General features: G+C 49.1%; 8 protein-coding genes across 8 annotated transcripts; 7 read left to right on the top strand and 1 right to left on the bottom strand.

Moving 5' to 3' along the window:
- Positions 1–1,455: 1,455 nt before the first annotated feature.
- Positions 1,456–3,810, top strand: ALT_6944 (uncharacterized protein; the record flags this gene model as incomplete). The annotated part of the gene is made up of 1 exon (XM_033559510.2): positions 1,456–3,810. The coding sequence occupies one exon, from the start codon at positions 1,456–1,458 to the stop codon at positions 3,808–3,810; it is 2,355 nt and encodes a 784-aa protein (XP_033415401.2).
- A 1,298-nt stretch (positions 3,811–5,108) lies between these two features.
- ALT_6943 (thioredoxin family protein) lies at positions 5,109–5,517 on the top strand (the record flags this gene model as incomplete). The annotated part of the gene is made up of 2 exons (XM_033559511.2): positions 5,109–5,137; positions 5,214–5,517. The coding sequence occupies 2 exons, from the start codon at positions 5,109–5,111 to the stop codon at positions 5,515–5,517; spliced, it is 333 nt and encodes a 110-aa protein (XP_033415402.1).
- A 3,861-nt stretch (positions 5,518–9,378) lies between these two features.
- ALT_6942 (uncharacterized protein) lies at positions 9,379–11,916 on the top strand (the record flags this gene model as incomplete). Its single annotated transcript, XM_089600157.1, has 6 exons — positions 9,379–9,533; positions 9,584–9,936; positions 9,989–10,148; positions 10,225–10,302; positions 10,364–10,391; positions 10,474–11,916. 6 exons carry the CDS (start codon positions 9,379–9,381, stop codon positions 11,914–11,916), a joined length of 2,217 nt encoding a protein of 738 aa, XP_089455619.1.
- A 1,308-nt stretch (positions 11,917–13,224) lies between these two features.
- On the bottom strand, positions 13,225–14,828 carry ALT_6941 (OTU domain-containing protein; the record flags this gene model as incomplete). The annotated part of the gene is made up of 3 exons (XM_033559513.1): positions 13,225–13,842; positions 13,919–14,373; positions 14,483–14,828. 3 exons carry the CDS (start codon positions 14,826–14,828, stop codon positions 13,225–13,227), a joined length of 1,419 nt encoding a protein of 472 aa, XP_033415404.1.
- Positions 14,829–15,812: 984 nt separating this feature from the next.
- On the top strand, positions 15,813–17,161 carry ALT_6940 (FAD-dependent oxidoreductase; the record flags this gene model as incomplete). Its single annotated transcript, XM_033559514.2, has 5 exons — positions 15,813–15,841; positions 15,921–16,058; positions 16,116–16,219; positions 16,271–16,374; positions 16,442–17,161. 5 exons carry the CDS (start codon positions 15,813–15,815, stop codon positions 17,159–17,161), a joined length of 1,095 nt encoding a protein of 364 aa, XP_033415405.1.
- Positions 17,162–17,488: 327 nt separating this feature from the next.
- Positions 17,489–18,534, top strand: ALT_6939 (uncharacterized protein; the record flags this gene model as incomplete). Its single annotated transcript, XM_033559515.2, has 2 exons — positions 17,489–18,161; positions 18,221–18,534. The coding sequence occupies 2 exons, from the start codon at positions 17,489–17,491 to the stop codon at positions 18,532–18,534; spliced, it is 987 nt and encodes a 328-aa protein (XP_033415406.2).
- A 1,078-nt stretch (positions 18,535–19,612) lies between these two features.
- ALT_6938 (TVP15 family protein) lies at positions 19,613–20,227 on the top strand (the record flags this gene model as incomplete). The annotated part of the gene is made up of 4 exons (XM_033559516.1): positions 19,613–19,632; positions 19,714–19,829; positions 19,900–19,989; positions 20,055–20,227. 4 exons carry the CDS (start codon positions 19,613–19,615, stop codon positions 20,225–20,227), a joined length of 399 nt encoding a protein of 132 aa, XP_033415407.1.
- A 2,489-nt stretch (positions 20,228–22,716) lies between these two features.
- On the top strand, positions 22,717–24,488 carry sreA (siderophore transcription factor SreA; the record flags this gene model as incomplete). The annotated part of the gene is made up of 3 exons (XM_033559517.2): positions 22,717–23,033; positions 23,100–23,620; positions 23,683–24,488. The coding sequence occupies 3 exons, from the start codon at positions 22,717–22,719 to the stop codon at positions 24,486–24,488; spliced, it is 1,644 nt and encodes a 547-aa protein (XP_033415408.1).
- Positions 24,489–24,781: the final 293 nt, after the last annotated feature.

Here is a 24,781-nt window from a genome sequence, read left to right as displayed (position 1 = left end):
GTAAATTGATACATTAAAACCAGATACTCTGCAGATGTTGCGTAGATAGGTTTTTATTCTGTGGGATAGAACCTTGATTAATGTCGATAGATTCACTGACACTATCACAAATAATAAATCAGATGAGTTATTCCGCGGTTACCTCAGTTTGATGATGTGCTAAAGGTACCTAAGGCAGGTACCTTACCAACCATTACTCTTTTAGTCCAAGCAAGCCCAAGGTCACAATCAGAATGGGATCTTGGGCGTCGATGCCAATGTCCATGTGGCCGTTCTGGCGGTGGATTCCCCCACATTGAAGAAATTTTTCATGATCGTCTCTCTTGTTTTCGCTATGGTAATTGACTCATTGACTTGGACGTCTTTGAACGTCTCCGAAATCCAGGGAAGGAAATAGATTGAACGAACTAAAAGAAGGGACTGGTCAGATAGATGCATCCAGATTTCAGTAGGCATAATCTCAGTCATCAACAAGACAGAACGAAAACCAATATGGATCAGTCACCACCCGATGCCGACAGAAAATTAATGGTACATTACCGATAATAACAATAATATACCTAACTACAGTACCATAACGTCCTTCTCTGGCTCAAGTGGTCCTCTGCCGTTGGTGTAACCACTAACCAGCCAAGTCGATCCTCCGGGTCGACGAACAAATAGGGCGGTTTGTTTGTCTCGGCCCCCCAACTACCATTAGATAGATGCTTTGTAGGTGTACCTAGACTTCTACCCTAGCAGTGGTAGTAGATAGTGGTTTACAGCCTGGACTCCCCAAGAATACAGTCCTTGAATCTCCTTTTCCTTTCTTCTCTTCTTCTTCTATCAAACCATCACGCATAACACCTATTATCGATAGACATTTCTTTTCCCCTTTTTCTGGTCCTGTTGTTTATCTGATTTGACTCTATCAACTCTACCTTGATTTGAACTTCCTACTTCCTTGCAACTCCATGTGGCGTCGCCTCCATTCGGCGGATCACCTGCTCGACCATTCAATTTGCCTCCTGACAGACGTGACGACAGCGCTGATATAGCTCTCCAAGTTCCTCGTACATCATCTTGAGGAAGGTTTCCTCTCCTCGGCGGATGGTTTGAAATTCATTTGCTTCCTTTGAGACAGCACCTGAACTCCTTACGCCGGACTATCCTTTTTTCCTAATCCTTTTCCTTCCGACCTTCGTGGATGTCTCAATTTTTTACCTCGTGACAAACGGCCACTCTCGAAAAGCTAAATACCAGTCGACCATCGATGCAGACTTGTTTTACCTGCCAGTTGACGTCGTCTCTCTATACTCGTCCCTACGATATCTCCTTCGCCCGTTGATCGCGTGTCTCCCCCGTGGCATGATTCCAAATGAGTTCACTTATTTGCGACATTCCTGTATCCCACACAATATCCGCCAACCTTTGAACTGCCAACAGGGGAACAAAGGACTTAGCTGATCTGGCACCATGGCGATATGGCCTTTTGGTCGCAGAAACAAGCGGCATACGATCCAGCTAGGTGCGTCGGAGGCCGCAAATTTGAAAGCGTCGTACGAAAATGGCCCCAGCTTCGTCGACTCCTCGGTGGGCAGAAAGCCGTCCCGTAAACAGTCCAAGCGTCAAAAAAACCGCCATTCACAGCCTATCGAAGATACCTCGAGTTCCTTCAGAGATGACTCCATTCAAGCACCGTTACACCCATCATCGTTAGACCGTCCCGTCAAGATGCTGCCAAAGTTACACTCCCAAATAAACCGAGCTTCAGAGTCGTATATCTCTCATCCTGCTGCAGACCACAACCAGCAATCTTCGATCTCTCGGAACGGCTCGCTATTGAAGTCCAAGCAGAACGATAAAAGCCCCGCGGTCCTGAAGAAGAAACTGAGCAAGCGAAAGGCATACGAAATTGCACGGGAGCAGGAGATCCGGCTAATGGCCTCAACCCCCATTGACATACCTTGGCGTCCCGGTACACTGCCAGGTGAGAGAATCTCTGTCGAGACACGACGAGCTCCTAGAGCTCATAGCCGGCGGTCCGACCGCCATCTCTCTGACCTTAGTTTACCTGTGCGCGATTCCGCTGCCTCGTCTGTATCCGATTTCTCTGAAGCGTATGCATTCAAGGTCAACAGTCTGGCTGCTTGGACCCCTCGTCCCATCATTCGATATGTGGAAGCGCCGCGCAGCTCGGCTGCCAAAAGTCAGAAATCAGCCGAGGCACCAAGCCGCAAGGAGAACGCCCTCAATTTGTCCATTTCGGAAGAGGAATTGTACTCGAAGCAGCGCGTGGACGCATTGGCTGATAGTCTTGATGCAAGTGCATTGCGGGAGCTGCTTGAGAGAGACCGTCGCCGAAAGGAGAAGCAAAGGATTGAAGAGCAGGAGAGGCTACGTCGCAGATTGCAACGTCGCGCAGAACGCCAGCGGAGGGAAGAGGAGCAGGAAGATGAGTCTCAACGCCAGCACGCTGACGACCAAGGATCGTCCGCTATCAACCGAGGCCGGGCCGCTGTCGAGAAGAATGCTGAATCTACTCCTGCAGCTAGTGGGACTATGTGCAAGAATGATGAGACAAAAACTTTTCTTTCTGGCGACACCGCTGGCTCTTGGTTGCGGGATGCTTCCAAGGAGCGAAGTCGTCATGCATCTTTTGAAAGTGTCCACGTCGTTGGCAACCTCGATGACAGCTCTGTTACAAAGTTCAAGTTAGCTGAGCGTCCCAGTTTTACCCCCTCGCACGACATGGGAATGTCGCACACCACCCTGTCGCCGTCTCCATCCAGGCATGGACTGAGCAGTCCCACTTCCTCCCAGGTATATGGCATAGCTCGAGAATCCACATCGGATGTTTCAAGAACGGTTGAATCCGAAAGACGTCTGTCCGACCATAGCAGCACACGGGGTGGTGCTTTGGCTTCATTGTTTCGACGCGGCAGCTCTCGACTCAAGCGGAGATATCGCGAGCGTTTCCATGACCAGTCTTCAGAATTATCCAATACGTCTCATGAATCTTTTTTCAAAGTGTCAACTCAGTCATCCGGGCCCCCGCCGTACGCTCCTCCAAAACCGTTCCTTCGACCTGGCGTCATCAAACGCTCTCAGTCCAAATTCACTGAACATTTTGGCGATGAGCCTCTGTCTCCCCCAGATTCGCGCCTTCAATCCCCTGAAATCCCGGAGGAGCCCTCTGATCGATTTGGGCAAGAGAATGACACGCTTAATCTGCATGTGGAATCTCACTATCCAATTCCTGGCTCAGAATCTGACCTCCAGGATGCGAGCAAGGTCCCCCATCGCTCGTGGGGTGGTGAAAGTCTAGAGGAGAGTGCAGACAATGTCCCATTATCACAATCACTAGCGTCAATTGATTCAGAAGGATCGTGGATGTCAGGGCAATTTCTGCGCCGCATTTCCCAGAGGAAGAGCAATCTGATCCAGCCCAGTACCAGTTTGTCACATAACCACACCGAAGAAGGGCACGAGGACTCGGTCAAGGGCGACGCAATGCCTCAAAAAGAGCACTTTGTTCGATTCGAGGGCGACTACGATGACGCTGAAGGACCAAGCAACAGTGTCCTTGGCGACCAAGAGAAGGATTCCAACGTCCGCACGTCGTCGCAAGATGAAACCTGGCATTCACAGATTGCCAAGAGGCCGGTTGTCGTGAATCCAACAATTCGGCCCAAGTCAACCGAAGGCCTTCTGCTGAGGTCGATCCAGTCACTGTCCCCCATATCTGCGGACGAGGAAGTCAGTCCTATCGAAGAACATCCATCCGAACATGAATATATGCACGATGAGGGTTATGGACAGGCATACTGAGTCATGTCCAGACCCGGGCCTTGAGAGTTTCGCAATGTGACAACGAAGCAGCGTCAACCGACAAGCGCGCAGAAAGGCCAAGCGATTACCCGGTATACACTATTTCTTCTGGATCTATCTTCTATATTGACTGTTTAATACGTCGTTCTTGAGTACATACTCTTGCCGCTCCTTACCTTTCCTTTGTCTTTCTTTTGTATAGATATTTCCCCGTCGCCAAGTAGTCTCTTGCCAAGAGTTGACGTGGCCATCGCAGCGTTTACAGGCTTAGTGGAGGTTTGAGTTAGATACTTCGTTTGTTGATACCCCCAAGGAGTGCGAGTTAATTGGATGCGCCTCGATTGCAAATGAACAATGTCCGTGTGAGTTTTGGGATTTGTGATTCTAAATAGACTCGAAGATACAGATGTCAATTATACCCAGGATATTCCCCATCACACATACCGCTGTACGGTCTGAGGTCTAATTGTCCGCCATCACCTAATTGTACAAAACGCCAGAGACTAGGGGGTCTTCTGTCAGCTATATCTCGCGCAGTACTGTGTTTGCTAATCGCCGAGCGGGATTCTTGATGCCTGAGGCTGCGGTCCGATCCAGACTGTTTCCAATTCATAAGCAGCGGAATCACGTCATCTGGGGGCGCCGCTTTAAGCCTCGTTTAGGTACGACCTGGAAGCCCAGAACGCGTTTTCTCACCTCATCCGCCCAACATCCAACAGGTACCTGAAGTTACATCGCATCACCAGCCTCCGATAGATTATTTTTGACTATACTGCAAAGGAGCCTATCTTCAATTGATCTCGTACTCTGACAAATCTATTCTCGAATATCCCTTATCTTGAGAGATTTGGGTAGTTCACAAGTAGGTGATTCTGAGCCACCACCACCACCTCGCTCCTTCCATAGCCCCCGAGACAATTCCGCCGCATTAGTGACCGAGGCTATTATTGATTATTCAGCCTCAGTGTCGCTCACGTCATTGGGAGGCTGCTCGTCATCCCACCACTACAAAATCCCTATTTGTGCCCCTCTTTGAGCCCCTCATCTCGAAGCTAACCATAATCTGACCATCCACAGTGTTTAAATCATTCACCGTGACCTCTCTTCGTCTTCCTCCTACTGTCTCCTCTGTCAGGGCCATATCTACATCACTCAGATCAGCAAGCAAAGTCGCCGTCGCTTCGACATTTTTGCATCAGTCGTCCCTCACGCGTATCCCCACCCCTAACCACTGCTCCTCGATCAGCCAACGAGCTTTTTCTTCAACTCCAATCTCCCGATTTTCACCTACACCCACAATGTCTCACAACGTCGAGAAGATTACTGAGTACGTTCTCTCGCTGTTCTGACATACCTGTTTTGGGTGATTCTGCTTGATATCAGACTACTGACACCAACTTCAGCGCCAAGGTCTTCAAGGAGAAGGTCCAAGAGGCCTCGGGTCCAGTCATTGTCGACTGCTCCGCGACCTGGTGTGGTCCTTGCAAGGCCATCTCTCCCGTCTTCCAGCGCTTCAGCACCCAGGAGGAGTTCAAGAACGCCAAGTTTTACGAGATCGACGTTGACGACCTCTCTGAAGTTGCTGCTGAGCTCGGTGTCCGTGCTATGCCCACTTTCATGTTCTTCAAGGACGGCGAGAAGGTTAACGAAGTCGTTGGTGCCAACCCTCCGGCCCTTGAGGCTGCTATCAAAGCGCACGTTGCTTAGGCCCATTGTTTGACAATGTCTTGGTTGTAAATACATTAATCATGAAGGGAATTTGATAGAATTTTCTTGATCTGTACGGACTCGCCATCTGAAGAAGACGACGAAAGTCGAGCAGAATGATTCATAACTCCATGCTTAAGCTATCATCCTGGGGCTGTTCTTCTGCTGCTCCTTGATATTCTAAGCTGATAACCTTGCTTGTTGAAGCTGGCTTGGCAGAGTCACCTACATGTGATCAATCTGAGCCCTTCTCAGAGCTGCTGTGGTTGTTCAAGGAGGACTGAAACTACATCAAAACCTTTTAATATAATTAGATGAGGTGTAGCTTAGCCTTCATAAGAACAATCACTTAGAATTATGTAAAGCTCCTACTTGTAAACACACCAATGATAGTTTGTAGAGGTATGACTGATGAAATTTCTGCGCCGGAAGCTATAGATAATGAACTTATCTCAGAAGGGCTGTCACTCTTCACCGGAATAGAGGTTATCTGCTTGTGCAGTGCCTCAGTTGATTAAGTAGTTAAGGTCATCCTTGCAAGTTTAAAACAGAACCCAGTGGTAATAAAAGGTGATGTATTGAGATATCAGTGCTTGATAGTGGTGAGCATACCTCACACACTGCTATTCCACATTATAAGAGGGAGCTACTTCAAGTGTTATAGCATTCCATTTGAGCTCGATATGGAGATCAGCAACCAAGCAAGAGTAAGCTAATTGCAATGATATGGAGTAGGTTTAGTACGACTATAGACATGATACCATGCCTCTTCCCATCGGCAATGGAACAACAGTGTGTACATAAATTCCATATAGCCATCTGTGTTGCCGGAACTTTGACGGCATCATTACAGTCGAGCCTCTAGCAGGACGTTGTTATCACCACACACGCGAGTCCTTCTGGAACAAGGTACTGAGGTCTACAATCAACTCAGCTACAAAGCTCCACTGCAGAGGGTTCTGTCACCGTTGTATCCGGCCTCACCATGTTGATGGGGATATGCTGTCTGTTTTGGAGTATACATATAGCTCAACGAAACTCCGCGTTCCCGACTGTCTGCAAGGGAGCTTGACTTGACACTCCGATTGCAGCTATTATTTTATCCGATTTGAATCATCCCAGGTAAGCTGAGACAGTCTACTCTTTGCTCAACGCCGACTGGAAGACTCTGAATCTGCGCGCATCAACTCCGAGACAACGATGCAGAAATACCTGCTCACAATGCTACGAGCAACAATGCTACGAGCACCCGCAGAGTCTTTATAGTCTATGGATGAGCGGTGCTTATTCAGAGCGTGAGTGTTCATGTCTTCCTATCGAATCTGCCTTGTGGAGATTTCCACAACTGCAGCTAATGTGAAGTGCATTTCTGATATGCATTCAAAATGACCTGGTGGCTGTCCAAAGCCCTTGGGTTCTAGAGCTTAAGTGTATTCCTCATCTGCAAGAAGTATAGTTTATGCTGTGATATCAGTGTCACGGCCAAGGCGTGGTCATCAGACATCGTATGTAGACAAAAAGCGGGCTCCTATAGACTCCACAATGACATCTTGCTAAGCTTCATATTGTGATATGGTATACTTCGCTCAGTCGGCGTATATACAACAAACGAATGTGTAATGGGGCAGGAAACCTTAACCCAAGATTGCACGGCCAGCAATCATGAGGAATCGGAGATCGGTGATACCTCGGGCTGGAGATGGTGTATAAGTAAGATTGCAATAGTGGAGCAAGAGATTAGATACATGAGCAGGAGATGTTCAGTTGCAGGAGTCTCACGCTTCAGCTGGGTCGGAGTATACTGTGGAACAGACAGGTCAAGTATGTCATCTCGACGGCCACGTTCAAGATTGATGATACTCCTGGTTAAAACCGATGAAGGCGAAATCTGTGAAAGTTGGGTCTGTGAGACATTGTAAAGATTTGGTTTCTAGCAATCTCGATTTGCGAGATCGGGTGGAGATAATACGTATCTGGCCCACCTGGAAGTGGAAACCCTAACCTAGAAAAAAGAGAAAAAGAAAAGAAAAAGACAAGATCAGGAATTTGAATATAGTTGGATGATTGCTTTCAACCTTGTGACGGCTATTGTAGTGGCCTGTCTTAGTACCTCAAGAACTAAATGACCAGGCAGATGACTGGAAATGGATTCAGACGAGCAAATCGAACTTCCTAGGATGGCCCTCGGCCTTAGGTGTCAAGGAGCCAAATCTCTATTGATAATAGACTGATATGAGCTAGACCGCTTATGGGCTAGCGTAAGTTGGGATCTCTCTCTCGCTCGTGCATCTTCCAGTTCGTGTAAGATTTGGATACAGTCAACAGATGACACTGGACACTCCTTGATTCCAATCAGGCACTAATGCTCAATCCGTGTTATGCGATCAGCTTTGGCTCGCCCACACCATTCAAGATTGGCTTTCTTTTCATCCAGTCACGGCTGCGCATGACAGTGCTGACTAGTCTGCCAAGAACTTGCTTGGAATCTTTCGCTGGTGGCCCAACACCGAAGTTTTCCGACAGCGTGTTTCGATTCTAGTTCTTTGGCTTTGCACTAGCCATTCGGCTTCTAGTTCTAAAAGGTCAAAGACTTGTTTGTGTACTCCTGTATCCGCCAAAGTTCAGAACATGAGATGTCCTCGCTACTCGCTAGACTGACTAGTTGCTACAACTGTCTGATAATGAAGCAAACTAGCAACTCGCTAAATTTGCTCGTACAGATTTGACCTAGCATATCGTCCTTCGAGTCATTCGGTCTCCACTACGTCTGTCATTATTTGATAAGTTCCTCGGAAGGTCCCATGGCATCCTTCAGCCATGGAATAGAAGTTTTCCATGGGTGGAACGCAAGAGCATCAACCGATCTGGCTCGTGATAAGTCTCAAGAAGTCAACAAACAAAAGCGGTATCCAGCCAGGCATACTTCATTTCGAACAAAGGTCTTAAATGACACGCAGAGTTCCTCTGTGCACACAGTCAAAAATTTCAAGACAACGATTCAAGGGCCTGAAACCTAGTCATGGCGCAGCTGAAATTTGATTGTAGCGGGTCTGCAAGGGAGTCTCGAAGTCTGAAATTTTGGCCAAAAGCTCCGACCCGAGGCAGTCTTCTGAGACCTTGGCCTTCTGGGCCCTGGTCTTCTGCTGGCAACAATTGATTGTTTAATATGAACTTGGCCAATAGAATGAACCCAGGTACCTGTTTCCTGGTCGTTGGCCAGGCCTGGAGTCAGCACTAACTCACTAACTCACTAAGTACCGAAGTCTGTTCCCCATCGTTCCCTCGTTAGCCAACTACGATCCGATCTGTTGATCCAGTTTTCGGAACTTTCCTGGTCCTCGAGAATCACCAGCTGACGAGCTACATTTTAATTCGATCCATTATCGACATCTACGGAGTACCTAACAATAAGTCGTTGGTCCCCTCGTGCTACTGATCCAGCCGTATGGACCGGTGCTGTCTTGGAGGTTGACAACTTCCAATGACCTTTTAGCAAATAGATTGGGCTTCCTCTTTTTCATAAGAACGCCCCTTGTCATGAGAAAGCCCCATATAGATACTTGGCCCATGTTCCCAGTTTTCTCAAGCTGCAACACTCGCAGTTTGGAACCGGCACATTTGAAGCATGGTGGTCTCACATGTCATATAGTTGACTCCAGTTACTCTAAGATCCCCCGTCTTAGTGGTCTGATTGTCACTGTCACCTTGTTCAATCTTTGCCCACTCCCTCAGTCGTTCCTTGTTCTTCCTTCTAGCCGTTCCTTGAGCATCTGTACGGACTGAGATGCGCTGAGAACTCCCACATCATTTCATGAGGTCGCCGTCGTGCTAAGTCAATCCTTAATCTTGCCGACCTTGACAATGTCGGCTTCAGATGATCACCCCGACGGGTTGCCCGTTGCCGTATCTTATCTGGCAGGCTACATCTTTCTCTCCTACGTCGTCAGCACGATGGGGTGTGCGACTACCCTCGAACTTCTTCACCGACGGACATCGAAGTCCGGCTTATATAACTGGTATGACCACTGTTCGAAGTACAGTTTCATTCAATTGCCTAACATTATAGGTACCTTCTGTTCACATCCTCAGTAACCATGGGCGGCATTGGTATCTGGTGCATGCATTTCATTGGCAATAGAGCAATTGTCCTCGGTGATGGAGCAGCCCAAATCCAGATTGTGTATAGCGTGACTTTCACAGGAGTTTCATTCATCCTTCCCGTGGTCGTCCTACTTGCAGCTTTCTACGCGATAGGAACCAGTGAAAAGGCTGGCTATCTTCGTATCATTATGGGAGGTGTCCTAACGGGCAGCTCCGTGTGCGGAATGCACTACATCGGTCAGCTTGGCATCTCCAATTACCGATGCAGCTACAAGGTCGCACATATAGTCGGAGCCGCAATCATTGCCGTCTTTGCCAGTACTGTTGGCCTGGTAATCTTCTTTCGGTGGAGGGCTACATGGACGAACAGTTGGTGGAGACGTGGAATCTGTGGCTGTCTACTTGCCATCGCTGTCTCTGGTATGCACTGGACTGCTGCAGTTGGTACATCTTACAAAGGACATGATCAATCCGTCAAGCAAGGCGGCCAACTTTCACGAAGCCAAACTGTCATTATATGTGCGGTCCTGGTACGTTGTCTCCATTCATCATCGGCGACAAGCAAACTAACGAGGTAATGCGATAAGGCATGTGTTTCCTGCTCAGTTCTATCGGCATGTGCCATCGCGGCCGGCGGAGACCGCAGACGATCGAGAACGAAGGCGCGCCAAGTGGTCTTGAGTTGTGCGTTCTTCGACCCAGCCGGTAGAGTCATGGTGACTCCGCATGCGAGTCTTCCGAGTAGGAAAATCGTGGATCGTTATCGCGGAAAGGTACGTTGTGAGCGGATTAGGACACCAAACACATTATTCGACTGAACCGTCAGACCGTACTAATCTCCTTGCTACTTGGTAGACTTTCAACGACGACGATCTTACAAGAACACATTCGGCGTTCCTCTGGGCATTCCGCGCAAGTCGAAACTGGAAACTCGTGAGGGATGTCGTTCCCTTTATGAGAAGTCGAATCGAGTCCGAGAAAGCTGCGAAAGAGCATTTCACCCCGCAAGGTGGAGCGACCGACGAGGACACAGAGATGCAAGGCGATTTTGACGGGTTCTTCAAACAACACTTCTGTGTAACCGCTCAGGATCTGGCTGAGGAACTGCGACAGCCTCTTCAGGACATGGGCGTGCTGTATGACGACATCCTGACCACTACGACACCAGTCTCGCGCTTTTCTCGAGCAATGGGGTACTCTCGGCTCAGTGCCAATAAGGGTCAGATGATGTTCACTGTCCGGCAATTGAGTAAGCACGAAGCTGCCCGCCTAGCAGCATCAGGGCTTCGATTTACAGCAATTGAGAACGTTATTCCCGTGCTATCTCGCCGTGTCCATATACCGTCCATGACTTTGGCCGCTCATCTCAGGGATATGCGAGACTATGCCACCTCCGGTCGGAATTTTGAGCCAGGAGTTCATTTGGTTTCTTTTGTCATGCGCCCCACCGTTCATGACTACTTCGAAGTACTCACTGCCAAAGGCGTCAGCAACCCGTTACCGTCATCATCACTGCCAATGAAACGTCTCCAGATTGCTCATCTGGAATTATTGTCACACATGGAAGGGTGGACCGTGTCAACGTGCCTGAACTGGCTGAAGTCGGAGACAGCGCGCGCATACAAGGACGCCGACGCATTTCGCCAACAGCTGATCCAAGCGATGGGGAACCTTTCGTCCGCCATGCCACCTGATATCAACTCAGCATCTAGATTCTCGGCACGCCCTCTTATTGCCCCGTGTCGCTCTTCAAGACATTCAGACGGAAACAATTGTATCATTCTTCCATTCTGCGTTGTCGGCACGCTGGACACCCAAATCTCCAACCCGGACTTTACCTTCACGCCTCTGCGTCTCTTCAGAGTGCAGCAGCAACTGAACGATGGCTTCACAGGAGGCGATGGTTTCGCAAAAGAGCTGAGTCAAGAGCTCTATTATTCCAACGCCCGCTCCAGTTCAACCACCGATTCCGAAATCGCATCCTCTGTTCGTGCTCTTCGTCGCTTCTGGCCGTCCCGCAAACAGCCCAGCGATAAAATGAGCGCAACGTCCCAGGAGACCCTTGCGGAGCATTCACCGTTCGGAGAAATCACTGTCCGTAAGGAAGTGAAAGTGGACATCGCGAAACTCGCAGAATTGTCAACCCAGCCCACACTGGGTCGGCATGCCTCACAGACTACCGTATTGGCTGGCGACTCGGCCTCGGGCACATATGTGGACGATCTCTACAATCTTTGCTACTCCCCTAACATACGGCTGAGGCCAGATACATTCCAACAACACTCGACAGTTGGCTGAGATACAGGGTCAGTCAGCCGCAAGCGACTCTGAACTCTCAATCCTTCGAATGAGCACAGGCATACTGGCTCGTCACTCACGTCGAGAACAATCCTGCCCTTGATCTGTCGCGCAAACCGGCACCGACGCCATCACTAGCGCATCACCACGCCCTCACCCAACGCGGAATCGCATAGTTTACGCTCCTCGCTACGGTCCCATCCACTACAAGTGCATGACCCACGAATCTCGAGCATGGCTCAGATGACGAACATCTCGAGGGTACACCTCAGCAGTCATGAGGCGGCATTCTATTCGTATGCTCATATATATCGAGCCATAAGCAGATACAGAGATATCTCGTGTGCAATCTCGTCAGATTGGTTGATGACGAGGCCCTTCACTTTTCCTTCGTTCTGTACATAGTGATACCTTAGAAGGCAACTGGTACAAGCTGCATGTATAATATGGATCATGTTTCATTCTCAATGAAATAAAATTCTCATATGTGAGAAGAATACTTAGCGGTTATGTGCGGCTTTGGTATGCCAAAAAGGCATGTTATCAGCCTTGTTAGACACATCAAAATCTCTACAAGCCGAATCGACGGCAATCTCATTACAAGAGAAGCAAATAGAACATAGAGCCATCGAAGGAGGAGTGCACCAGGCACCCTCAAATGCTTGATTCTAATATGTTGATGAACCGACAAGATTCGCTCAAGCCAAGCCAGTTTATTAAGTCAACATCCAATGCAAAGAAAAGCAAAAGAAATGGAGAAACGCCTTGCCATGGGGTATCGTGTACTGATGCAGTAAAACCCGTAGCCAAACTGAAAGCCACCAGAGTGGACAACGATGATAACCAGATCATCGAAAAATGCCCCTCAAATAACGAGAATAACCGCCCAGCGCTAAGTAGCAAGCGTGAACCTTACGCTCAAAGCAACCTGAAATGATCCAACTGGCTCCCAATGCAATGAGTAAAAGGCGATAGAAAGCCAGTAATATGGAATGTCGTAACTTCGTGTGTGGGTGTCGGGGCGATGTGCCCTCCCAGTACCGTGTTCTTGGAGAATCACGGGTTTCATATCTTTCATATCGTAGTAGAGGCCATGCGCCGCCTGGTACGGGGCCATGACGCTTGTTTATTAGTGGACGCAGTGCAGATAAAGGACATCCTGTACGACAAGCGCCACTTATTGCAGACTGTCATGTCAAACAGCCGAAAGAGGTAATTGTCCACCTTATTGAAACAGATGAAGTACTCAATTTGGTGGAAAGAGACAGCTCAGACGGCACTTCATGACTGCATGAGCTGCTTTGTTTCTTAGGTGCTAATGCGATTGCGGAGTCTCCGCCTCCGAAGGGTAGGACGCGGATCCTCATCCACGGTCTCATCAGCGGAGCGCTTCATGCTGGCAGGTGAAGGAGACAAAGCTCGCGAGGAGGACCGACTGCGTAACTTCATGGTCAATTTGTTCTCCAGAGCCCCAACTCGGGCTTTCTTGCGGCGAACAGCTGGGCGAGGATCTTCATCTTCGCTTTCATCTGCGGAGCGCTTCGATCCAAGGACAGAGTGAGAATCCTCATGAGCAGCCTCATCAGCGGAGCGCTTCGATCCAAGGGTAGGGCGAGAACCCTCATGAGCAGCCTCCTCAGCGGAGCGCTTTGTGCTGACGAGAGAAGGAGACAAGGCCCGCGAGGAAGACCGACTGCGTAACTTCATGGTCAATCTGTTCTCTGGTGCCCCAACTCGGACGATCTTGCGGCGAACAGCCGGGCGAGCGTCTTCATCCTCACTTTCATCAGCGGAGCGCATAGCTCCAGCGTTGGGAGGTGGCGACCTGTTTGAAGCCCGGTTATCTGATTTCAAATCTTTCGGGATACGCGGCAGTCCAGTATGAGGGCCATCCACATGCCGCACTGAGGAGTAGTGGTTGAAGTCCTGTACAGCGAGAAGATTAATCGAATATTCGCAAAGTAGATCGACGATCGACGACCAATACAAGCAGTTGACTTACGTGAAAAGCGACATGGAGAATTGTCCTCTCCTCACTGCCCGGAGCATAAACGTCTCGAAAGGTCTGAATGCCTTTCGTGCTGTAGACGCGAACGTCGACTTTGAATGACTGGCAAAATGCTTGAATGTCTTCGGAGCCACCCCATGTGCCATTCTTTCGACAACCCTCCAATTTCGACTCGAAGCTGCGTTCGATGTCCTCGGACGAGGGAGGTGCCGGGCTTGCCGACGAAGACGAGGAAGAAGAATATCTGGACGAAGAATATCTGGATGAAGACGAATATCTGGATGCAGCTGCTCGTCTAGGAGCTCTCCGCTCGCCACCGGCGGCAACTATGAAGTTTATAAAGTAATCTCTGTGAGCAGCAATATGATCTGCAAGCTGAAGACGAATCTGGTCGGCATGGTCCGGGCTCCCGTACATTTGATCGGACAGGGCGTAGTACAGACAGTTGCCTGGGAACGGAAACAGTTAGTATGGAACGATAGCACATGCGAGCATACCTCAGAATGAACACAAGTAAGAAAATCAAAGGTCTGGTGACTCAATGTAGGGAGAAATTACCATCACCCTTGGTAGGGAACGCATAGAGTCCTAGCTCATTGAGACATGGAATTTCGAGGCTTTGTGTTACTGCTTCTTTGCTTCGAATCTTTGCTGCCGACCGCCTCGGTGCTAATTCCTCGCAATCGGAGTCGGCTGATATCGATTCCTCTGTGGACTTTTCTCCTGGATCCTGTTCCTTTGGGGCTGGGTTGTTTGGTTCCGCTGGTTTTGGAGACGAATTGTTGGAGGGAAACTTGGATTGTTTACGCTGCAAGTTGCTTGTAGTGTGCCTGACCAAGGACTGTCCCTGAGAAGGACTTGGCAGATGGTGTAGAGGAGACATTGGTGCAATTACTTGCGCCATAGTTGCTTTGATGCTGTAGATCGACGTACGGGAGCGGTAGGGAGAGAAAGGTAATGGTGGCAGGAGAAGAATTGAGAAGAAGGGGAGGAGGAGAGAAAGGAGGGAGGAGAGAAGGAGAGGGGAGGATGAAATGTCTATATCATCTAGAATACGGACGCAAGTTAATAGACGACAACAACCCATTTGTGGGTTAAGAAAACAAAGGAAAATAGTGAAGCAATAGTTACAGGGCGAAGATAGCCCTGGTATACAACACACGCGCGGCGAGACTTTTTGGCCGGACTTGCGGAGGAAAACGTAACAAAAGTGGCAGAAGTGGAACAGAATCCCTGGCCGAGGTCGAGGCGGTGAGACTCTCAACGCCTGATGATTGGTGACTGACACGTAAAATCTCCTCAATGACGAAATGTGTTGTATTCGTGAATACAATGAAATGTCAATACTTTGATTGTTTAATGCATTGATCCCAGCTAAGTGCTTCTTTAACCTATGGACGTAAGACCAGGCAGCTATCAGCTCTATCAATTGATTCATTTCCTCAAAAGTTGTATAATGATCGCAATCAATGAAGAATGGAGGCTGAAATGATTGGTATGGACGTTGAAACAACACAAACGATCAAAAAACTTTTAAATTATAAAAGCGCTGATTGGACGAGTACACGTACAAGCACAAGCGCCCGGACCTACGCGGCCAAGATAGGTAAGGCACAATACCCGCTCATACACCGCCGAAACCAGCGAATGCTTCGGTTACTGTCAACAATACATAGATAAATTACGCCGCGAGGTGGCAATCTCTTATCTAATCAGGCCTCTCTCGCATTGTCTGATACGAAGATAGTGCCGAGACCCCGCTTGAGAGGAGTATATCTTTTGACTCATTGACCCATTCTTCCTGAAATCCTTAGATTCTATTGTTATATTCTTCCACTGCTGCTTTAAGGTTGCTTAAATCACTCAGTCACTCGTGTGAGAAGATACAATGGCTACAAATACCATTGTAATTCTGGGGTAAGCCGGTTCGGCGGCCTTCCATGATTCCAGTTAACCCGGTATTAGTGGAGATCTTATGCTGACAACAAGTGAATAGAGCTGGAGTATCGGGGCTTACTACTGCATATCTCCTTTCTCGAAATGCGTCCAACAGCATTACCGTAGTTGCCAAACATATGCCTGGAGATTACGATATCGAATACTGTTCTCCATGGGCTGGAGCCAACTATCTTCCGTAGGTGTCTTTTTCCGTCTCAAATTTGAAACACTCCGCTGATTGATCGCTTGAAAGTGTGGGGAAATCCGGGAGTCCTCATGAGAGGTGGGAACGAGAGACATGGTCAGCTTTGAAGGAGCTGACAGAGAAACACCCAGAGGCCGGGATCCATTTTCGAGGTAGACCTCCAGCGCTTAACGACGTAATACAATCCGGACTGACCATTCTAGATACGATTGTATACAACCGAGTCAAAGACCAAGAATCACCAACTGGCCAATGGTTCTCCGAGCTGGTGCAACCTAATCCGTGGTACAAAGATGTTGTTCCGGACGTGAGTTTTGATCGTTCTGGAAAACCCTTAGACTGCTGACGAGCCCGGCTGACGACGTTCCTATCAGTTCAAAAGCATTCCAGCTGACCAGCTAGCTCCTGGCATCGATAACGCGCAGAAGTTCACTTCTGTCTGTATTAATACCGCCGTCTACCTCCCGTGGCTTGTCGGACAATGCCGAAAGAACGGGGTGATATTTAAAAGAGCCGTCTTCAAGCACATTACGGAGGCTGCAAGCGCCCACCACTCCGGCAAGAAGGCCGACGTGGTGGTGAACTGCACCGGTCTCTCGTCTAAGAAGCTGGGCGGAGTATGCGACGAGAAGCTGTATCCGGCTCGCGGCCAGATCGTCGTCGTCCGCAACGATCCTGGAGCCATGGTTTCCATCTCCGGGTCCGATGATGGTGAAGACGAGCTGGTCTACATGATGACTCGAGCCGCTGGTGGTGGAACGGTCATCGGCGGCTCATATCAGAAGAACCAGTGGGATCCATTGCCCGACCCTAACCTAGCAGTTCGGATTATGAAGCGTGCAGTTGCTCTGTGTCCACAGCTCGTTAAAGAGGGTCAGGGCATTGAAGGACTGGACATTATCCGGCACGGGGTCGGACTGCGGCCTCTCAGAGAAGGCGGCACTCGTATTGAAGCGGAGAAGATCGACGGTGTAGCAGTCGTGCATAACTATGGCCATGGGGGATTTGGATACCAAGCTTCATACGGTTGCGCCGCGGAGGCGGTCAAATTGGTTGATGATGTCTTGCAGCGCAAGAGTAAAGCGAAGTTGTGATACAGAGACAACTTCGGCTGCAACAATGTATATAAGTACACATAAACTACAAAGAATAATTACTGAAGTGTTTACCTCTCGTATTTTGCAGCAGAAGAGAAAAGTATATCTCATCCAATGTGCTGCGACAGATCAAAAAGCGGATCGTCCAGTCACCATCATGTAGACGTCATAACTGTCGGCACTATCGGAGGAATCATCCCCGGATTTTCCATTGTCAAATTAAAACGCTTGTCGAGTACAACTTTCAATTTCGCTGGCTTTTGAACAGCTTGTTGGCCTAGTGAGAATATAATGTCCATTTAAAGAGAAAATCGCAGCAGCACAATGAAGTACAAATCTCCCGCCGTAGAAGACTACGAAACCGACGGCACCCCAGTCCCAGTCGCCGAGAAGCGCAAGCGAGACCACAAAGTACAAGAGACATCGGATCGCGACGACTCAGAGCAGCCCCCAAACAAAGTATCTAAGCCGACCAGTGAAAACTCTAGCTCTAAAGAGGGGAACAAAGCGGACCCTAACAGTGACAGCGAAGAATGGAATAACGGCAACAAAGGCAAAGAAGACCCAGAGATGGACGAGGACGTGAAAAAAGGCAATCAAAATGAAGAAGGCGGCTTGGAGAGTCCTGAAGGACAATTTGAAGATGAGCAGCATGCTAAACCCTCGGAATCACCGAAAGTGCACAAGATTATCGAGGAGTTTGGCCGGCAGCCACTAGAGGGCACTTCCCTTGCGAAGGAGCCGCTCACTGCGTCTCCGGAGACGGTGCTTGCGATGGTGCTTGACGCGATGCTGAAGTCGCGGCCGATTTCTCATGATCTTTCGCAGCGTGCGGTAGATAAGCTCATTGACGAAGGATATCATGATATCCGAAGGCTGGGGGAAAGTAGTTGGGAGGAAAGGACGAAGGTGCTACAGGACGGGGGGTATAATCGGTATCGAGAGCAAGGTGCTACGAACCTGGGCGATTTGGCGGACTTCGTCAATGGGCAGTACGGTACGCATCCCTTTCCGTGAAATCAGACTGGTTCTGCAAGCACGCTGACCATGGTCTAGATGGTGACCTTAATAATATTCTGAGAAAAGCTGGAAACGACCGCAAAAAGACCAGAGATTTGATCAAGGCAATCAAAGGACTGGGTGACCTTGGTGTGGATCTCTTCTTAAATAACGTCCAAAGCGTTTGGCCTTCCATGGCCCCCTTCTTGGATGCGCGCAGTCTCAAGACGGCGGAGGAGCTTGGCATTGGTACAGATCTCGAGGCAATCTATGAAAGTCTGAATCGAGACCCAATGAGGATGAGCAGACTGGCAAATGGATTGTCCCATGTGCGGTTGGATAAGAAGCAACGAGAGGTTAAGGAAGTTTGATTCCGCATATGACGAGCTTAGGCCACATTGGGCGCACTTAAGCAATTGACACCTTGGGTGTCCAACATGTGTTTCAGCCTTCCAGCCTATTCGGAACTGCAACGTCAGGATGAATGAAATGAGGTCAATTTCCAGTTCAACGATTCAAGAAAAAGCCACAGCGCTGGAGAGACATCGTTCATCCATTGGTTTGCAAGCGGAGTTCTTCTACCTTTGACCTTGATAACTTGATCGTTTCATGTTGCGGACGTGGTTTGATTCTCCAGGAAAGGGCAATGCCTCTTGTACAGAAGAAGATGCCACGACGGGTGTTGAGGAAGCACGACACAAGGTGAGGAGCGGGCGGTTGCCATGAAATGATATTGGAAACCCGTGTTCGCAGCAGTAATGGACCATTATCTTCCCTCACTACCAATACCAGATAGCGGCTTCTCTTGTGCTCAATCTGAATCACTATAAGCTTGGATCTGCAACATGAAGATCTACTATCTGATAGCCCTTACGTGTAATGTAAAGCCTTTGGAGGTCTGGCTAGTTGATGTCAAACCTCTGCAGTCTTTGTATTGCAGTCCATGCTCTGTCACGTGAAATTTCTTGGCCGCAGTCAGTGGCTGGTGGCTACGGATGAGTCAGCCACCGTCAAGGGCTTGGCGGATCGGCTGGTTGCGACTCCAACTGGAACCAGGAAGCTCCAAAGCCCCATCCGTTGCTCATCTCCTTGGTTTCCCAGCCTCTCCTCCGTTCGATCTTCTCCGTAACCTTTTGACGAGTCTTACTCGACCACTGCGTTATTGAGAACTCTGAGATACATTACGCGATCAACGATTTTTTTTCACCTTAGGCAACTGCTTTTCGACGGCGCAGGCTACGACATTCGAACAGTTCCACCGCTCAGCGACACTGGTGATTTCACAAGCAAGCAGACGAAGCTTTCAACGCTGCCATTCCCTTGACCGCACATCGCTACAGCCTCGTGCTCCGACCTCGCCATTCCGATTTGATTTATTATATCTCCTCGAAACCCCAAGTACTCGTGCTCGACAACCGACGCATATAATTCGTGCAAACATCGTTCAAGATGGACTTCTCTAACATCTTGTATGTCGCTGTACTCTGCTTAGCTTGAAGCATTGGCGTTATGACGAGCCGATTTTTGAAACTGTGACTGACAGCCTCCAGCCGGATCGTCAACATCGCCATTGGCGTGATTATGATCCTTGGTGGTATTGCTCAATTCTTCCCTGCATCGCTAGGTTCCGTAATTGTTGGTGCCTACGTGATCATCTTCGGTCTCGGTAAGTCTCAAGACCATCTGATTTGATTACCAGAGGAGAGTTATTGGTTGCTGACACGGTGGTCTCTTAGTCGTCGGCGGCCTGGAATTGATGCCCAATGTTCCGGATTATGTCTATCGCTATGCGTCTTTCCTCTTCTCGTTCCTGGGACGAGGTGTCTGTAAGTTCCTGAGCTTTCTTTGGCTTGGCGTTTCTTTTTGGTAGCATTCTGACAAGTATTCTCAGTCTATGTCTTCGTTGGATCGATCCTGCTGCACGGTCACGTGCTGCGATACATTGCGGGTTCTATCGTTGGGTTCGTCGGTCTGGGATATGTTGTCCTGGACTTCATTCCTTCCATCGAACCTCCCTCCAACATGCGTGAGGCCGACCAGGGCTGGGGTGCGGAACAGGTCTAAGCCTTGTGGAACCTGGAACACCTGATCTCCCGGACACTGCGCGATTGCTGTTATCCCGGGTCCTCTGGAAACCGTAATTTGAGCGCAAGATTGAAAACTTGCGGCATTCCAAGAACGATGTCCCTATAATGCGCTTGACGATGACCGACGAGTGTGATGATATATATTCGCCTTGCGATTTTAGTGACGTGGACGAACCAGTATATTATCTCACATTGAGTGGAAACGCTGGTCTGAAATAGTCTCGATGTTGTCACCTTTGGAGCTCTTGGTTTTCGTTGAATTGTCCTTTGCGGACAGATACCTTTTCTTGTGAACCTGTATTACATATGTAGATAATATATGGTTGAATATCAGTTGTCATGTGGAAAAGCTACGCTAGCGCACGTCGTGGTTAACAAGAGACAATACTCGAAGCAAGGGTACCTGTCGAACACCAACGCAGATCTCTCAGCAACACAAAACCATGCGGAAGCATGCGGGACAGTCTTAGTCTACTCGCCTGCCTCATTTCCTAGGCGTTGGCGAGTATGATAATGAACTTCCATATTTAAGCTGTGTCTCTCTATAGTCCTAGCATATCAGCCTCGAAGTGTTTTGTGCGCCCATGGTGTGTGTATAGTATCTTTAATCTCAACAGAACCTCTTGCAGCCTAGCTTGGCTCGCAGACCTTCTGCATGTTGTAAAACTCATTAAAAAAGCAGATGGAGAAACGTTTTGTGATTACTATATTTTACATGTGATGAATAATAGTATTCCACTGTCGATGCTGACAACAGACCCTGAATGCTTAGACTACGAATGCCGAGACGGTAGATTAGGTTAGGTAAGAATAATCCCAGAGGGTGGAGCTGATGCGATAGATTAGAAACTCACCGAAGAGATAGAAAGACATCTACAGCCAATCAAAATCATTAGAAAAACGCTGACATGAGGGATGGAATGACATTCACCAATAGCAGCAGGAACAAACAGGCTTATTCTATCACATATACGCTACTTATTAAAAGGGGAAGGCGCATTCCTGGAAGATCCATAATACTAGACCAGAACAGGCATCGGTGGGGTCCAGATGATTCGATCCGGGGGAGAAAAAACAGGCGCAATGAGGAAAGAAACGAACGGCAAAAATGAGTGAGAAAAAGAAAACATCAGGAACCATCAATCAAGTGAGCACAGAGAGTCGAAAGAGGGAACCGAACATCTGGACCAAACAGTATCTTTCTTGAGGAATCCCAACCACTTGGATATCTGAACAACTTGCAGCACAACAGTATCTGCTGTCCCGAGGTGTACGTAGAGTAGATCCCCCTGGGAGATCGATAACCGATAAGAACCTCAGGCAGCAGCTGCTGCAGCAGCAATAGCAACAGCACCAGGCAAACTGTCGTCTTTCACAATCATCTAAGAGTCATTATTATTATTACCCGTTATCATCATCGTCTCATCCATCTTGTCATCATCCTCCATCAAATCCGTCAACTCCAAAGCTTCTCCTTATTAGCATTTTATCGTCATCGTGACCGCCTGGGCAATACCCACTTTTTTCCCTTCCGTCCCTTTTCCTCTATCTATCGATCAATCAATCATTTGATCTGCGTTACAAAGTACGTACTTCCCCGTCTAATCAATCAAATCAGTCTATCGATCTCATCAATCTTTCTGCATCTCACGATTCTCCTAGCTTTTCCCACTCCTCATTTTCGCTAGTCTCCTCTTCGTCTTCCCCTTTATCTCTTTTAGTTCCAGTCTCTGCATACCCGAAGCTCCCAACACCCTACCTGTCACTCTTTCCCAGTGACATTCCATTGCTCGGAGTGGATCGCCTCGTCGCCGATCCTATCTTCTTGCCCTTCTCCCTCTTCTCCCAACCACTTGGCTGCTGCACCTGAGAATTTTCTGTTTATTTATTTTCGTTGTTTCTAATAGTTTGTTCGCGTCAAGCTCTCTTTCCAATATTTCGGACCACTTTTCTTCCCTTTATCTGAACGGGCATCTGACAGGATCGGACCACTTGGCATACCCGACTGGATCGCCACCTCGACCTGTCATTCGGATTGGCCAACAAGCGGACCCTTCGTGGCGGATCAGTTATTGATAATCAGAGTATTGACTCTGGCCGACCTTTCTTTTTTAATCGCTCAACTTTTTGAGACACTTGCGCGCCTTCCAACAGTTGTCAAGGATCAGCCACTAGTCGACTCCCCTGCACCGCTCTGTTGGGTTTGAGTTGCACTAGCTGCAGCCTCTTTCCACTACGACTTTTCTTTTTTTAGGGGGCATCTTGTACCTCTTCTGTACTATTATCCTGACCCTGACCGACGCTTGACTTCTGTGATACCATACATTACGCCTTGGGACGGTGGTGCGACGTGCCATCCACGACACGGCTAGCCCGTTTGCCTCGACTGCTACCGAGGAACGCCGCCTTGCGGGCTGATTCTCGTCCAGAGACAGGAATATAGCGAGGTGAGGTTTGATAGTGGCGATGCTTGCTTCAGTTCCTCAGATGGACTCAGTACGATCGCTTCCTCGGAACCCTGATGTCGTTACGCGGCACCCTTCAGCGGAGGACCTGGACGCTGCCCAGCAGCTGATATCTTCGGCCCAAGCTGGCCGGGAACACACCGCGGATCGTCATCGGGATGAGAAGGGAACAGCGCCTGCTCGGTATCAAATGGAAACGACAATGAACGGATCGGCACAATGTTGGTCTGAACTACAAAGGAGCGCTCCTCCAGCTGAGAAGACCTCGACATCTCCGAAGGCGCAGAAAGACACATCGTTCTTGGGACATTCCTGCAGGTCAGTATATCTTTAGACTCCTCAGTCATCCTCTTTCGAGTTCATTGTGTTGACTCTTATTTCTAGTAACTGTGGGACGAAAAGCACTCCTCTATGGCGACGATCACCGACGGGGGCGATGATTTGCAATGCATGCGGCCTCTACTTGAAAGCGCGGAACGTGGCTAGGCCGACCAAGCGCAATCGAATGGAACCGGGCTCTGAAGCGGGCGGGCAACAAACTGGTCATGGAAATGCTCAGAGCGAATCCGCTTCACAGGGCCACTGTCAATCTAACTCAGGAGGTGGTTCTTGTCCTGGCGGAGGGAATTGCAATGGGACTGGCGGAGCCGAGGGATGCGATGGTTGCCCTGCCTACAACAACCGTGTTTACAAGTCCGCTGCTCGAGGCACGGTTCCCGTCCATTCGTGGAGAGCTACAAATCCAGAGTCCGACCGACCTCTTCCAGGAGCCGAAAACGATGCGGGAAAGAATGGCGCATCAGCTGAAGGAGGAAACATGCTGGTCTCCTGTCAAAACTGCGGGACCACTGTGACTCCACTTTGGCGACGGGACGAAAATGGACATCCCATTTGCAATGCTTGTGGTACGTTGACTCTCGGCAAAACTTGTGATAAATCAATATACTAACATCCGTTTGTCTATTAGGACTCTACTATAAATTGCATGGTTGCTACCGACCCACCACGATGAAGAAGTCCATCATCAAACGACGAAAACGTGTTGTGCCTGCCATGAGAGACCAATCTCCCAGTGGAGCTACCTATTCGTCCAACGGTTCGTCTGCGTCGCCAGAGGCATCTCCTGCGGTATTGGCTCACGGTCATGATGACCACTACCGATACTTAAGTTCGGATCCAACATTGCAGGGTAACCATCGACATTATGCCATTGCCCCGCCGCCCGTAGATTTCACGCACTTCAGTGCTACCGGGAGTCTCTCGTTGCCGCATCACCCTCCCCCTCCGAGACTCCTGGAGCCTGAACGGCTGAGCGCACCTAGTCATTCTCCCGTTCCACAGTTCGGTCGACGTTCTATCTCCCCCAGCGCTTCCGGCAATGCCAAGAAGCGAACCCTTGCGGAGACCGCATCATCCTCCGATACTTCCTCCATCCCGACGACGTTGGAATCGGGTTCCAACCAACTTCCTCCCATCATGTCAACTGCCAACCCCTCTCCTCCCGGCCGTCTCAGTTCGATTTCCACTCTTCTTAACCACTCAGGCCCGCACGACGAACCTCGTCTAGACCCGTCGCTTGCTGCTCTTAGCCGTCAGCAGCAACACCACAAAGCGACACCCTTGGCACCTCATCCGCCGTCGCAGCCGTTGCCTGGCGTGTCTGAACTTGAAAGCCTCAAAGAAGACCGCCGAGCGAAACTGCAGCGTGAGGCGGAGGAGATGCGTGAAATGCTTCGAGCTAAAGAGCGAGAGTTGGCGGAACTGGGCGCGTGATGCGCAGTCCCTTCACTATTGTCTCACATGACTTCCCTTGTTCTCTTTTCTTTTTTCTCTTTCTTACACCCGGCGCAAAGATTTACCTTGTTGGCAAGATACCATTTCAGTATGTTTGAACCAGATACACAGGAGTTGTGCAATTCCGGAAAAGCCCATAGCTTTCTTTATCGTCACCTTCTTTCCTGCGACCTGTCGGAGCAACCTCAGCGGAGGCGTTTGTCGTTCCATTTGTTCACCCTTCTTCCATTCACCAATTTCATGATCTCAGCTACTCTAGCGTTGTACTACAG

The sequence above is a fragment of the Aspergillus lentulus genome (assembly GCF_001445615.1).
Source record: "Aspergillus lentulus DNA, contig: Alt12, strain: IFM 54703, whole genome shotgun sequence".
Taxonomy (NCBI): domain Eukaryota; kingdom Fungi; phylum Ascomycota; class Eurotiomycetes; order Eurotiales; family Aspergillaceae; genus Aspergillus; species Aspergillus lentulus.
This window is presented reverse-complemented; position numbering and strand designations above follow the sequence as displayed.